This window comes from Hibiscus syriacus, unplaced genomic scaffold, assembly GCF_006381635.1.
Source record: "Hibiscus syriacus cultivar Baekdansim isolate YM2019G1 unplaced genomic scaffold, ASM638163v2 tig00116965_pilon, whole genome shotgun sequence".
Lineage (NCBI taxonomy): Eukaryota > Viridiplantae > Streptophyta > Magnoliopsida > Malvales > Malvaceae > Hibiscus > Hibiscus syriacus.
The window spans coordinates 5,791,556-5,808,200 of NW_024063490.1; the positions used below are offsets into that span (position 1 = coordinate 5,791,556).

A 16,645-nucleotide genomic window follows, 5' to 3' on the forward strand; every position below is an offset into this window, starting at 1 on the left:
AAAAAAATATAACCCACAATCTCATCAAATCACATACATATCTACACACCCATTTCAAGAAAAATAATACAATTCCACAAAGGGATGGCCCTCTAGAATTTATTGACTTTAATGCCCTAAAATTCAATTCTTAACGTAGAATAAATTATATATTCAATTATCTAATAATTTTTTTAGTTTTATTTTGATCATACGTCGTTAAATAAATAAATACAAAATATTGACATGATTTTTTAATAATGATACTAACACATTAGTATTACTTTTAATTTGTTAACAATAGATGATTGAAACATAATCAAAATGTCGTGTTAAATATAATTTTAGAAAATTGATAGTTAAAATAATAATTTGATGACTAGATATGTAATTTATCCTTTCATACATTAATTACGAATTTCTAAAAAAAATCAAGACACCAGCTTGTAAAATCTCAAAAATTGTGGACACTTGTCGCCATTTAAACCAAGTTTTTTTGTTGAGACAAATGAGCTTTGGGTTCGGTGAAGAGAATGGCTCCTCGCCCACCTTTTAAGCAATCTGCGATAACTCCCTTGCCTCTTCCTTTAACTCTCACCCAGTTTTCTTCCCAAAAAAACATGTTCGATCCCAGCAAAGAACACCCCGAATCTTTTGTCACTTTGTCGGATCACTTAAGATTTAGTAGTAGTTATGGCTATGCCAAGAACAACGATTCTAAAGCCACAAAAACAGCTCAGAAACATGCAAATTACAGCAGCTGGAACGATGAATCTGGGATTTCCAGTCCTCCTCTATGGAAGACTAGTCCTCAACATGAAAAGATCACCGATTACCACTGCCTTTCGCCGTCTTCGAGAGCTCAGGCCATCGCCAGAGGCCAGCGGGAGCTTATGGAAATGGTTAGTAAAATGCCCGAGTCTTGTTATGAACTCACGTTGAAAGATCTCGTTGAACATCAACAGCAGCAGTCGGTGGTCGGTGAGCCGAAAGAGGAGAGTTTCGCCGGAGGAAGAAGTTCGAGTTACAAGAGCGAGAGGCAGAACAGTCAGAAGCAGCAGATTAATAGGAGCGGGAGCTTGGATAACGGAGGGTTTCTTCTGAAAATGGTGTTTCCAGTTTCCTTGGGGTCTAAGAAAAAGAACATCGACAAGAAGAAGAATGATTGTAACACAAGTAACAATTCCAAAGTTTCTCCAAAGCCAACTGTAGCAGATGCATCTAGTAACACATCAGAAAAAGATTGGTGGAAGAAGAGATCGGAGTCCAGCGAGAGCGACGGCGGTGGATCGACTATAAACAGCGGAGGCACCAAGAGCAACCGTGGCAGCAGCAGTAGCAGCGGCGGCAGTGGCAGAAGCAACAGCTGCCGGAGCATCAGCAGTACTACCAGCCACAGGTATGAAAATGGAATTTGTCAAACATCTTTTTGCAACAATAAATGGGTAAACTATAAATTTAGTACCTATTATTTTTATCCGTCATTTTTTTTAAATCATATTTAATATTTATTTTTTATTTTGTTTTAGTATCTTATCGTTTAAAACTTAACGGAATTATCGTAGATGACACTTTTTTATAATAAATTACAACATTGATCACTCAAGTATTTTCTCACAACTATTTTGATCACTTAAATTTATTTTTTTAATTTAACTATTTAAATTTTAAATAACTTATAATTTAATTACTCTAAGTTAAACTTTAACACATGAGTAATTTAAAGTTGTGTAGTTAAATTAAAAATTTTAAACTCTAGTGATCAAAATATAAGTGAAAATATAATTGAGTGATGAATGATATAATTTATCCTAAAAAATGGCACACACGATGATACCGCTAAGCTTTGAACAATATGATACCAAAATAAAACATAAACTAAATGTTAGCTATGATTTTGAGAAGATATAAAGTTTAGATACCAAAACTGAACAAAAGTGATAGTTTAGGTAATTAATATATAGTTTATCCGAAAAATATTTTTTTTATAAAGCAATTAAAATTACGTAAGAGATTAAATTGGTGAAGTTACATGAGTTTAAGGTGTGTAAAGTTGAAAAGGTGGTTGTTTTGTCGTAAATGCAGGCATAGAAGGAAAGGGTGCTTGGCTTTCATCTTCTCCAGGACACCCAAAACATCGCGGTAAAAGAGATCAGCCCATCTTTAAACATGGCGTTTCAACGATTAAACATTATTAAATAATGTTAAGTGTTTAGTTTTAAGTACATACAGGGGATTGCCGCAGCAGAGAGAAATGCAGCTGTCTGTATAATATTCAGAGTGTAGTTTTTTAATTTTCTTTCTTCGCTTGAGATTGAAGATGAGTCGTGATTTTGCTTCCCAAGATGCTGCCTTTTCTGCTTCAAGTTTGTTTGAAATGAGAGCAACAAAATGATTGCAGTGGAATTTTCTTACCACATCCATGTCTAACACGTAGCTGTTTAGAGGATAACATAAATGTAATCGACCTTATTACATGCATAGATGAATTTAGAGGATAACTAAGAACAATCGTTTCATGAAAATTCTAAATTATCATATATTTAAATATTTTTTATTTTCTATAGATAGTGTAGTCCCACCCTGATTACATGTTGTTTCTAGCTGACCCATCAGTAAAAAAAAACAGCCGGTTCAAGGTAGTTAGTGAACCGTTTCATTCTTGTCGCCATTTATATTGTTAGGAGACAATCACAATTTTCGAATATGGATAGAACAAGTGGTGAGATATATATATATACATATATATAATAGTTTACAGTTTCAGAAAGCGCAATTGATGATTTTTTTTCTGTGTAATGACCATAACACTGATAAAATCAACCACCGCAGACCAAATCGCTAATTCGCATGACCATGGCGCTTGATCACCAATATTATTGTCGTTTACTTCAATCTTGTACAGCCCGGAGCTCCATTCTCATAGGAAAACAGCTCCACCTCTTTTTTTCTCAAAAAGGGTATCATTATTTCCACTTTTGCAGTGGGAAATCGTCTCCTCCAGATGTATTCGCGGTGCGGAAGTATGTCCGAGACTTGGAAACTGTTCGATGAAATGCCGCAGAGAAATTGTTTTTCTTGGAATACAGTTATTGAAGGGTACAAGAAATCAGGAAATAAAGGGAAGACATTGGATTTGTTCAAGTTGATGCCGCATAAGAATGATTACTCCTGGAGCTTTATTATTTCTGGGTTTGTTAAGGCGGGGGAGTTACAAGTTGCTGGGGCTTTGTTTGATAACATGCCTAGGAAAACCGCCTTTGCTTGCCATTCGTTGATTCATGGTTATGCTCGAAATGGGGATGCCAAAAAGGCTGTTGAGCTGTTTAAAGAATTGGGGTCTTTCGGTGATGATCCGTTTGTGTTGGCAACTGTTATTGGGGCATGCATTGATTTGGGAGCTACTGAATTCGGGAAGCAGATTCATGCACATATGGTGGTTGGAGGAATAGAACTTGATCCGGTTTTGTGTAGTTCTCTGATAAACTTGTATGGGAAATGTGGTGATTTGGATGGTGCAAGTCATGTTCTAAACTTGATGACGGAACCAGATGAATTCGCTTTGTCCGCGTTGATTTCAGGTTATGCAACCTGTAGCAGAATGACTGATGCAAGAAGAATATTTGATAGAAAGAGTGATCCATCTGTTGTTTTGTGGAATTCTTTGCTTTCAGGACATGTTCTGAACTATGAGGAAATCAAAGCACTAACTCTCTTCAAGAATATGAGGGAAAAGGGGGTTCAGGGAGACTTTTCTTCTATTGCAGTTATTTTAAGGGCCTGCAGTAGTTTATGCATTTCAGAACATGTCAAACAAATCCATGGTCATGCTAGTAAAGTTGGTCTGATTTCCGATGTTATCGTAGCCAGCACTCTGATTGATGCTTACTCCAAATGCCGAATGCCTAATGATGCTTGCAAGTTTTTTAGTGAGCTCCAAGCCTATGATACAATCTTGCTTAACTATATGATCACTGTGTATTCCAGCTGTGGAAGAATTGAAGATGCAAAGCAACTTTTCAAGACAATGCAAAATAAAAGCCTGATATCGTGGAATTCCATGATTGTAGGTCTGAGTCAAAATGGTTGTCCAATTGAGGCCTTAGATCTGTTATGCAAGATGAATAATTAGACCTGAGAATCGACAAATTTGCTTTGGCTAGTGCCATCAGTGCCTGTGCTAGCATCTTCAGTATTGAACTTGGTGAACAAGTTTTTGCTAAAGCAACTCTCATTGGACTTCGATCTGATCAAGTAATATCTACCTCCCTTGTTGATTTCTACTGCAAGTGTGGTTTAGTTGAATATGGGCGAAAAATATTTGACACAATGACAAAATCTGATCAAATCTCTTGGAATTCCATGCTGATGGGTTATGCTTCTAACGGTCGTGGGTTTGAAGCATTGGTTTTGTTCAATGAAATGATAAATGCGGGTGTAAGGCCAACTGAAATAACATTTATAGGGGTTCTGTCGGCATGTGATCATTGTGGACTAGTAGAGGAGGGACGAAAGTGGTTTAACTCGATTAAATGGGACTACCATATTGATCCTGGGATAGAGCACTACTCTCGCATGGTTGATCTTTTTGCCCGTGCTGGTTTCCTCGAGGAAGCAATGAATCTCATAGGAGAAATGCATTTCGAGGCAGATGCAAGCTTGTGGCTATCATTTTTGAGAGGCTGTGTTGCTCATGGAGATAGAACTCTTGGAAAGAAGGTGGCAGAGCAGATTATTGAGCTTGATCCCGGAAACTCCAGTGCTTATGTACAGTTATCAAGCTTATTTGCAACCTCTGGTGAATGGGAAACATCAACTATTGTTAGAAGGATAATGAGAGAAAAGAAGATTCTGAAGAATCCTGGTTTCAGTTGGGCTGATAGTTAAACAAGCATTGTTATGGTGGCAACTGGCGAAAGAGTTGCTAATGGAAAGAGATCATTTTATCCTTTGGCAACAAAGTTTGATACGAAAATGCTAGACGCATTTAACAATTTCGTCTTCACCAGGGTTTTGTCGGGCCAGCTTCTTTTACTTGCTTCAAACAACAAGCTTTGGGGAGAGAGATGCGTTTTTTCTTCTAGGACATTTTATTTGGCAATTGCTTGTAGGTATGTGTTCTCACAGGTTGTTTTAGATTTGATTGTAGTTGCTTTGATTTATCACATGCAATATAAGCATTAAAAAGATCAAATATTTGATCCCTTAAAATAGAGTAGATAGAGCATCATATATCCTCCTTAGTCCTTACTTTGTAAAGAGAGGAAAGAAACATTTGCTCCATTTCCTAAAACCAATTTCTTGGTCTCAGAAACCCACTCTTTCTCATTACAACAACCTCATAACACACTGTTTACCCTTGAAGTCCATTCAACTCTCCCAAACAATCCATGCTCAGTTGATCAAATTCGGATCTTTATCGAAAAGTTGGTTCTTTTGATGATGCTTCCGAAGTTTTTGAGGAGGTAAACGACAAAAATGTTTAATCTTGGAACATTTGGTTGAATAGGCTGCTAAAGTTTGGTCTTTTTAAGAAAGCATGTTTATTGTTCAATGAAAAGCTCGAGAAAGATGTTAGTTGGAACTCGATGATCTTGGGTTGTAGACTTGTGGCTTGTTGGGGTTATGGATTGGAAAGGAATGCAGAATTTTGGTGTTAGATCAATTAAGTTCACGTTTTCAATTCTGGCAACATTTGAGGGGAAGGAAATTCACTATAACATGATTACGCGTGATCGGCAATTCGTTGATTGATATGTACCGTAAGCTTGGCTTGGAAGAGTATGCTTTTAGTTTGTTTTAGAGTATGGAAGAGGTGGATATTGTGTCTTGGAATTCATTGATTTCGGGTTGTTGTAAGTCGGGTCATGAAGACTTGACATTGAAACAGTTTGATCAGATGAGACTGGCAGGTTATTCGCCAGATGAATTTACACTGTCCAATTTAATTGCTGTTTGTACTAATTTGAGAAATTTGGATAAGCAGATCTCTGCTCTGTGTGTCAAGATGGGGTTCATCTCGAATTCCATTGTTTCAACCACTGTTATCGACCTTTCCTCAAAATGCAATGCATTGGAGGACTCGGTTCGGCTCTTTGAAGAAGTGGAACTTCGGGATTCTCTGGTTTGTGATTCTATGGTCTCAAGCTATGCTAGGCATGGCTTCCAGGAAGATGCTTACTGACCTTTTGTGCTTACTGAACTCACTCTAAGTAGTGCTCTAAGTTGTATTAACTTTCTTTCATTCGAGCGAGGACCCCAAGTCCATTCTTTGGTGATAAAATCCGGTTCTCGGTTGGAATTAGTTGTCACCACACATCGATATGCATTCTAATATTTGACTAATTTGCTCAGCAGCGCAGGTTTTCTCTGATATACATTTAAAAACCATGTGTTCATGTTCGGTACAGACTGGTTGCAGCAGGAGGAAGGAAAAGGAAAATATTTAATATTGGAATTGGAAGAAAACAGCAGTGTTCATGTACAGCATGAAATAGAAGGTGCAATAACTAGAAAATTGGATAACTTAGGCTCTGATTTGTTAATATCTCTGAAGTTTCTCAGTTAACAGATGAAAGAACCCTGTGTAATTGCATGATTATGGTTCTTACATATGATTTAACTCATAAATGAAGGCCATCTTGATATACTCAAAATCAAAACTTGATGGATTTGCAGATGTTTTTGGTTTGAACTTTTGATACAGGGTGATTGTTCAACTTCAATTTAGCCTGAAACCCTCCAACAATGGCGGAGCCAATATTATTTGTCCTTTCAGGTGCTTCGTTTTCTGTCTCTGTAAGCATTCGGATTCTCTCTCCCTTCTAATATTCCTGTGATGGTGCCTTAAACTTGCAAACTAATAGTTGAGTACCTCTCGGATATTGGATACCAACAGTCAATTGGTTTAGTGTAACGAGACATTAGATCCCTTAAGAAAGGTTAGGGATTCGAATCCTGGCGCTTGGGAATGGAGCAAATTGGGTTGGGAAGGTCGCCCTCGCTTCTACAGTACATGATTTGGATTAGTCGGTCAATAGATCGAATAATAGTGATTAATTTTAAAAAATACTCTTCGATCCATTTTTTTACCATATTTAAGCACTAATGTTGAGTCAATCCCAATTATTATTTAATAATTTAAAAATTTTTTATTTATAAATGTGTTGTATAAAATTATTCCTCTCTCTCTTCTATAATTAAAATGTGATAACTTTCTAAATAAAATAATATTTATTATAAATAAAACAATATTCCTTCCTACAGTCCTACTGGTGTTTTATAAAATTTAAAAGCATGTAATTATAATTATTTAATTCTCAATTTAATTTTAAATTATTTTAGTTTTATTTATTATTATTTTTTTAACAATGGCAACTGAATTTCATTAATAAAAATGGAGGAATCAAAATTATAACGCATCTAAAGAGAAAATCGAAGACAATAGTCACCAAAAACTCATACAATTAAATAAAAAATATTAAATCCAAAGATACGAAGAGATTGAAACCTTCCAAACATCAAAACAATCCAGTAACCTTCTTAAAACTCATTGTCTACGTCGAACGAGACGTTTTACGATATGATAAATAAGTGGTGAGCGAACCAAACATTTTGACAGGCTGTTTCGCTACATAATTCTGATTATATATGCAAATGAACATTTACAAAAGAGGATATCTGACAATACGTGACCACCGACAAGTCAATCAGAAAACAAATGTTGTGAGGATCTTTGTGGAAGCACCAACACGACTGTAGAAGTATGCAAAAAACTTACCGAAAACCATAAGGAACGTGTCACAAGAGCAGAGAAAAAGTGTGACACAAGAGTAGAGAAAAGCGTGTCACAAAGAAAAAAAATTCTTATTTAAAAGTGAAAAAACTTAAGAAAAAAACAAAGGCATAATATGGAAAAGGAAAAGAAAAATAATAATCACCGACAGTCGGCAACCAATATTAAAATTGATGCCTTCGCTGACTAAAAACCAAAGGAAAAGAAGAAGGCAACACAAGAATATTGAAAGAAAAAAATTAGGTCAAAGAAATCCTACCATGAGATAATTATAGAGAAGTGGAAAATCTTTTTGAACGAACAATGTTTGTAATGTTTATTTATTATTTTTTAAATTGTCTTTATTGTTAATATTTTTCTTACGTTGTCCGATAATCTTTTTTAATGTTAACTTAAAAAGAACATCGTGGGAATGGTGTGCTTATAACATGATCAAATTAGAGGATGGGCAATGGTGTGAGGGTGCAGATTTAATTGGTAAGGGGGATTTTTCAGGGCTTTATTTCTTTCTTCCTCTACTTTTAACATTCCATGGCCATTTCGAGAAAAAATAGAAGGCTAACAGAATATGAATTGAAGTCTCTTTTTATGAGGGTTACTGGAGAAGAAATGTTAAAGGTGGTCTTTGATATGAGTCTACTCAAAGTCCTAGAAGTGGATGAGTTTTATGCTATGTTCTTTCGGAAAAAACTGGCACGCAGGGTTTTAAATAGTGGTATGTGACTGTGATAGCACATACAAAATAGTGGTAGCGCTGTCTTCCGATATACCCAATATACCTGCAATAATCTATGGACGCAATTGCAGTAAATGTGACATGATCGAAAATGTGATCGCAACCGCGATTTAAATCCCTGTTGGTATGATGTTGGACAATGCATAATTAATTTCATTCACAATTGTTTTTAGGGAGACTGTCTGCAGGAAGAATTCAACCGTTCAGTTATCGTTTTAATATCAAATATTGAAACGCCTGAAACCTTCTCTCAGTTTAAAGTAATTAGTCTTTTTACAATTGTCGCAACGGTCCTTCGGGTGGTCAGAGATTACATTTTGACTTAAAGTGAATAATTTTACCTTTTCGAGTCGCCACCAACCTTTTTATTAGGTAAGGTCGGATACCTAAATATTATCGAATCTACGTCTTACTAGAGATTCACTTATAAGGCTCGAGAGTCGGCTACGTGTAAGGAAGGATGAGCACACTCACATCACCCTTTCATTACCAACACAATTACATGTTGCTTTAATAGAGAAAATCAAAGCTAGATTAAAAATTTAAAGAAAATATCCAAAGTAAATACCTTTGAGTATTTGTTACTATAAAATAAAATAAATTAAGATCGTACAAAAAATAAAAATAAGAACATTTGAGTGTGATATGCAAAAGTAAGCACGGTGTAGGTGGATGATACAATCCTACTTATACACTTACTCATCTTTATCATATTTTCAAGAATGAAGGCAAGGGGAGTTTTCGAATACCCTTTATATCTTTTCTTTAGATGTTTCATACTTAGTCGCATTATACTATACATTAGGCATATACATTATGTTAGCATTTTCATTTACTATTTGGTCAAGGATGATTACCCCTCATTCAAGTCGAACCATCACCTCTATTTGATTCCTTTTTAATACAATTAATCATGACTTTATGAAAACAAATAAGGGTTTGCTGAATCACCATGTTTCCATTCAGTCATACCCTTCCCTTTCCTATAAATAGGATAGCAATTTGCATTGTAAGACATAATCCTTTGATCATTAATACAAGTGTGAGATTACTCTCTATTCCTTAGTCCTTTTGTGACTTTATCGACTTATCAAATAGCAATACTTGTGGCGTCAAACCCTTTCTATTTTTCGTAGATAATTATGGTTCATGTCTCTCTATAGATAGTGGGTCTAAGTACTTGTTTACCACCCCTTAAAGAAGTATATGAAGGTTAGGTCTATGTTTTTTAGCATAAGTTCTTCTTTTAGCCTTCTTTAAGAAATTATCTCACTTCACCATCTCATTCTTTCATAAGCCTACACCACACTCCTTTATCATCTAAATCAACTCCTTCTTTCATCATTTCAAGCCCACTCTTACACCATATACATTAATCATCTAAGTCTATCTCTTTTGAAGCTTTCACTTACTTGCAGGTTGTTTGTTTCCTTTCTATATCCATAATAAAACATAGGTTATCCCTACATCAGTGGAGGAGATTCATGGAGCATGAGAAAATTACAAGTTGTGTGCTCCATCAACTGTTGAACGGACTATTTATACCACATCTTAGAAGAGAGCACAGTGTAGGTGGATTACAATCAATACGGAAGTTACGATGGACATTGAGGAATAACATGCCGCAATAGGGAGTGTGTTTAGAACGAATATTGGTGATTGGATTTATAGACTCTCTTGGGAAATGCTCAATTTTAAACGTAGAGTTGTTGTTAGGTATGTCTCATAAATATACCGAGAAAGTCTCGTAGTGGGGGTTACGATTATGTGGGTTGGGGCTGCGGCCCCGCGGTATGGTACAGGGTTATTATTGTAAATATGTACCATGTTTTATTTATTATAAAAGGAGATATAACCTAAATATATTAGACATTGAATTGAATAAAAATTCTAGCACCGCCTAAGGCACCGAGGACGTAAGCACATTGTTGAACCTCGTTAAAATTATTGTGTTCTTTTTGTTTTCTTTACCCGATTATTCAACAATTGGTATCATATGTCATGAGCAAAATTTGAAGTTGTGAAATTCAATAGTCGGGGTAACTTCAGATTATGGCAAACAAGGGTGAAGGATCTGTTGGCGCAGCAAGGGATCCTGAAGGCTTTGCGACCTACAAAGCCGGCGTCGATGGAGGAGGAAGATTAGGAAGAATTGCAACAGCGAGCGGCAGGAACCATACGATTATGTTTGGCGGACGAGGTCATGTATCACGTCATGCATCTGTCGTCTCCAGATGAAATTTGAAAGAAGTTGGAAAGTCAGTTTATGTCCAAAACCTTAACGACTAAATTGTATCTAAAGCAGCGGCTGTATGGGCTGAAGATGCAGGATGATCATGATTTGGCGCAACACGCGAATGTCTTCAATCAAATCATTTCTGATTTGGCTTGGCTTGATGTGAAAATTGAGGATGAAGACAAAACGATAATTATGTTGTGTTCGTTGCCCCCCTCTTACGAACACATGGTGACTACTCATACATATGGGAAAGAGACTATCAAAGTTGAGGAGATTATTGCAGCCTTGTTGGCTCACAACAAGCGGAAGCAGAATACAGGGGAAAAATCTTAAGATGATAACTTATATGTCAAAGGTAATCGAGACCGTGGATGGAAACCAGAGAAGGCAGGGTCTGGGAAGCGGAATTTCAGATCCAAATCTAGGGAAAAGAAGACAATTCACTGTTACAAGTGCAATAAGACAGGACATATGAAGTGAGATTGTCCGAAGTTGAAAAAACAGACTGATGAGAAGCGTGATGACTCATCCAAGTCTGTGAATGTGGTCGAGGATGACAATTCTGATTGCAGTGAGGGTGATATGCTCTCTATTTCAACGACTCAATTGACGAATGTTTGGATTCTTGATTCTGGATGTTCTTATCATATCACGCCAAATAGGGAATGGTTTTCGACATACAGGTCGGTTAATTCTAGTTCTGTTTATTTGGGTGATGATCGATGTTGTAATATTGTTGGTATTGGTGATGTCAGAATTAAGATGTATGATGGTTCTGTTCAGACAGTGTGTGGAGTTCGACATATCCTAGATTTGAAGAAGAATTTGATTTCTTTGGGCACTTTGCACAAGAATGGTTTTATCCCTAAGGCTGATAAGGATAGGGAAACCATTCGGATTGTTAAAGTAGCTTTAACTGTGATGAAAGAAAAAATGACTGCAGGGAATATTTATAGATTGTTAGGGAGTACCGTTGTAGGTGGAGTTCATTCTGTTGAGTCCTGTGATGATACTACCAAACTGTGGCATATGCGTCTTGCTCATCTTAGTGAACGTGGTATGGCTGAATTACATAAAAGAAATCTGTTGCATGGTATTAAAAGTTGTAAGCTCGATTTTTGCAAGTATTGTGTTCTTGGTAAACAAACTAAAGTTCGTTTCAAGACAAGGAAGCACACAATTGAAAGGATTCTTGATTATGTGCATTCTGATGTATGGGGGCCTTCCACGACATCGTGTTTAGGTGGATCTAGGTATTATGTTACTTTTATTGACGATTTTTCACGGAAAGTTTAGGTGTATTTTTTGAAATAGAAGTCTGACGTTTTTTAGAAGTTCAAACTGTGGAAAATTGACTTAGAAAACCAAATATGATGAAAAATCAAGAGTTTGCGGTCTGATAATGGTACAAAGTACACAGATTCACAGTTTCTACACTTTTGGGATGAGGCTGTTAACATGGCGTGTTATCTTATCAATAGATCGCCAAGAGCATCATTGGTTGGGAAAGTTGCAGAAGAAGTAAGGACTGATCATGATGTTATTTTTTTAAACTTACAGATTTTTTTGTTGTCATGCTTATGTGCATGTACTTGCTGATGAAAGATCCAAACTTGATGCAAAATCGAAGGAGTGCGTTTTTCTGGGTTACAAGAAAGGTGTCAATGGATTCAAGTTCTGGGATCCAGTTGCGAAGAAAATTGTGATCAGTATAGATGTTGTTTTTTTATGAACAACCAATGTTATAGCAGAAGAAAGACAAGACAGTGGTGGATTTCGAGTAGTTTCCAGTTGAGAAAACATAAACTTCTCAACCGACTTCTGGTGGTTCCACTAAGGATGATTTGCAGGATTATAGTATCACCAGATATAGGGTGAGATGGATGGATATAAAGCCTCCGAACAGATTGGGTTTTGAAGACTTGGTATCTTTTGCACTTACTGTTAGCAATGATGATCCAGTTACTTTTCATGATGATGTTACTAGTCAGGAAAATGACACGTGGATGGCTGCTATGGTTGAGGAGATGAAGTCTTTGAATCACAATTGTACATGGGAGTTAGTTCGCCTTCCTGAGGGTAAGAAATATATTGGTTGCAAATAGGTGTATAAGAAGAAACCAGCAGTAACAGGAAAAAAAGAGGAGAAGTTCAAGGCTCGTTTGGTAGCAAAGGGTTTTTCACTGCAAAAAGGAGTTGATTATGATGAAATATTTTTTCATGTGGTCAGGCACGCTTCAATCCGAGCAGTACTTGCATTGGTGGCTAGTTGGGATTTTCATTTAGAGTAGATGGATGTTAAAATTGCTTTTTTGCATGGTGATTTAGAGGAGCAGATCTACATGCAACAGCCTGAAGGTTTCACTCAACCTGGAAACGAGCATTTAGTTTGCAGATTGAAGAAATATTTGTACGGGTTGAAACAGTCTCCGAGACAGTGGTACAAATGGTTTGACTCCTATATGATCAAGATTGGCTACAAGCGATGTGAGTATGATTGTTGTGGCTATGTTAAAAGCTTTGATGATGGTTCTTTTATTTTTATGTTTCTGTATGTTGATGATATGTTAATTGTTGCGAAGAACATGGATGATGTTATCGGTTTGAAAACTTTATTGAGTCAGTAATTTGATATGAAAGATTTAGGTGCTGCAAAGAAAATTCTTGGAATGGAAATTTTCAGGGATAGAGACTCAAGAAAATTGTGGCTATCTCAACGGGGTTATGTTGAGAAAATACTAGAAAGGTTTGCGATGAGCAGCGCAAAGCCAGTTAGCACTCCATTGGCGAATCACTTTAAGCTCTCATCAGAACAGTGCCCTAAGACAGATAAGGAAGCTGAAGATATGACAAAGGTTTCGTATTCTAATGCTATTGGTTGCTTGATGTATGCAATGGTATGTACTCGTCCTGATTTATCTCATGATGTTAGTCAAGTTTGTAAGTACATGTCTAAACCTGGTAAGAAACATTGTGAAGTAGTCAAGTAGATCTTTCGGTACTTAAAGCGTACTGTGGAACATGGAATTGTTTTTTGTAGTCAGCAGGATAATCCTTTAGTTGTAGGATATGTGGATTCAGACTATGCAGGTGACTTGGATAATAGAAGATCTACGACAGGGTATGTCTTTACTCTTGGTGGAGGGCCTATTTGTTGGAAGTCTATTGTTCAATCTGTTGTGGCACTATCTACAACTGAAGTTGAATACATGGCAGCGGCTGAAGCTGAATACATGGCAGCGGCTGAAGCTGCAAAAGAAGCTTTATGGCTTACTGGTTTAGTGAAGGAGTTGGGTGTTCAACAAGGTGAAGTTCAGTTGCTTTGTGACAATCAAAGTACTATTCACTTGGCTAAGAATCAGGTATATCGTGCTAGAACTAAGCATATTGATGTAAGGTTTCATAAGATCAGAGAGTTGGTTGCATCTGGAGAGATTTTGTTTCAGAAGGTACATACTGATGAGAATGCCGCTGATATGTTCACCAAGCCCGTTACGATAGACAGGTTCAATCATTGCTTGGACTTGTTGAATGTTTCGAGTTGTTAAAGAAGTAAGGTAGCCCAACACACATTGAATGTTTCCTAAGGGGCAGGATATTCGCCAAGGTGGAGATTTGTTAGGTATGACTCATAAATATACCGAGAAAGTCTCGTAGTGGGGGTTACGATTATGTGGGTTGGGGGTGCGGGGGCTGCGGCCTCGCGGTATAGTACATGATTATTATTGTAAATATGTACCAGAGTTTATTTATTTTAAAAGGAGATGTAACCTAAACCTATGAAATTGAATAAAAATTCTAGCGCCTCCTAAGGCACCGAGGACGTAAGCACGTTGCCGAACCTCGTTAAAATTCGTGTGTTCTTTATGTTTTCTTTACTCTATTATTCAACAGTTGTGGGTGACACTAGATACTCTTCGACGTGCTTGGAGGCTTGGTTATCGACGAGTTGAACTGGAATCCGATAATATGGAGTCTATAAGAGGTCTCTTGAAATCATAATTTTTTCTTCATGGTAATGTTCTATTTGTTGTGATTAAAGAATTGATGCAACGAGAATGGGAGGTTGGATTAGATTATGTTCGACGAGATCATAATGTTGTTGCTGATAGATTAGTATTGCTGTCCCGAGATTTATCTTTGCAAGAAATCTGCTATGATGTTCCTCCGAAGCAAATTCTGGACTCCTCCGTTTGGATAAGCAGCTTAGTGCAATAGAGGATAATATGAAATTCTTGGTTTAATTAAAAAAAAAACAAAGAACATTGTGGGAAAGAGATCCGAGGTTCAACATCTTTGAAGACTCAACTATTGATTTTATGTGTCATCTCATCCTTTTAAAAGGGCATTTCTTCAGAAAATGATGGATTATATGGAATGACGAACCATCATATAATGATGAATAGATAGAAAAACAGAAAACTTCTGCATGGATTGAAATCATGGGTGTTTTCTAACTAGAAACATCTTCATACTTCATCCATCCTGTTCATGCAAATTCTCCATTTGAACATAATATTGAATTGACGGGTTGTCCCCCAGGTATTGCGCCTTCTTGAAGGAGAAACCGATCATTTCCACCGCTTGAAGGACAAGCTTGTGCCTCATTATACAAAACAATGATGAATATTCTGACTCAGAACATCCGTGAAACATGTCCAAATCAATGCAAAACCAAATTCTACAACTAAAAGATGATGAGATAAGGGTTGAAGGGCTGAAATGAGACTTGAAAACAGGTACGTTTGTTTCTGCAAGTTATGACTCAGTATCTGTTTATTTTTATTTGTACCGTTCTAATGTTTTTAGTTGAATTTATTGGTGTTACTTAATTTGAGTATAAAAATTTATGAGATTTTGTTGACATGATGGTCAACATATGAATGATAATGTAATAGAGGAAATTGTGCTCAACAATGCTGTACCATGTGCCCAAAGCCTAATTAATTAATTTAAAACATTTTATAATCTGTTTATTCTTTAATCCGAAATTTTAATGAAATAATAGAAAAGTTGGAGACTTGAAATATTGTCAAATTTATTATTTTAAATCTTTTTCGAAATTTATTCCAATTCTTAATTAGCCTAATATGTGATGAGATGGCAGAGCATGTGATGTGATCCCGATTCTTTGGTAAATGCAAACTAAAATCTGTGAATTGTGGTTCGGAATGGAATTCGGTGTGTGTTGGCTCTAATTAATATTGATTCACTTGCACCCTTCTTCTCCCCCAAGCTGCACCTCTAATTAGGGATGGACATGGGTCGGGTTTATGTCGTTTTTGGTATATTCATCCTCTTTATTTTTTTTTTCTCTTTTTTTTCTTTATTCTTCTTTTTCATCCTCTTTATTTTTTAGTATTTTCATTTTTTGGATTTCGGAAAGAGAACAAAAACGATTTATTACGATTGTTTGGTTCTTGTAACAAGTTTATAAGATCTCCATTGGAGTAACTTGTTGATTTATTATGATTTTGGGTGTAAAGTTTGGGATTAAGGTTTGGTGGTAGGATTTGGGGTTAGGGTTTTTTCCTTGTTAGCTTTTATTTTATTAAATAAAAATCTTATGCGACATCTTATGTTGCTTAATTTTAATATTAAAATAATTCATGTCAACGAGCTGTTAGTGATATAACGACGAAGTGATAAAAAAAAGTTTAATGTATAAAATTCAGTGATCAAATTGAAAATTTTGAAAGTACAATGAGTAAAATAGGAGTTGCATGAAAGTTAAGTTATTAAGTAGGTAATTTACCCTATTTTTAAATCAAATTCAGATAAAAAAAATTGACATGTAGGGTAGTTCTGCTGTATGTTAACTTAATATACGGCTAAGGAAAGACACTACCAGAAATGTTATTAGTTTTTTAACATTTTCGATAAAACGCCATCTAAA

The 16,645-nt window shown here is 36.2% G+C and overlaps 1 protein-coding gene and 2 pseudogenes across 2 annotated transcripts; all 3 read left to right on the forward strand.

The window, feature by feature from the left end:
* Positions 1–490: 490 nt before the first annotated feature.
* On the forward strand, positions 491–2,430 carry LOC120191256. 2 transcript variants are annotated; one of them, XM_039194242.1, is made up of 2 exons: positions 491–1,382; positions 2,069–2,430. In XM_039194242.1, the coding sequence occupies exons 1-2, from the start codon at positions 513–515 to the stop codon at positions 2,123–2,125; spliced, it is 927 nt and encodes a 308-aa protein (XP_039050173.1). In that variant the 5' UTR covers positions 491–512; the 3' UTR covers positions 2,126–2,430. The 2 variants fall into 2 exon arrangements, with proteins under 2 accessions (XP_039050173.1, XP_039050172.1); XM_039194241.1 differs by having other exon boundaries at positions 491–1,378; positions 2,065–2,426.
* Positions 2,431–2,835: 405 nt separating this feature from the next.
* On the forward strand, positions 2,836–4,872 carry LOC120191255 (annotated as a pseudogene).
* A 6-nt stretch (positions 4,873–4,878) lies between these two features.
* LOC120191145 lies at positions 4,879–14,967 on the forward strand (annotated as a pseudogene).
* Positions 14,968–16,645: the final 1,678 nt, after the last annotated feature.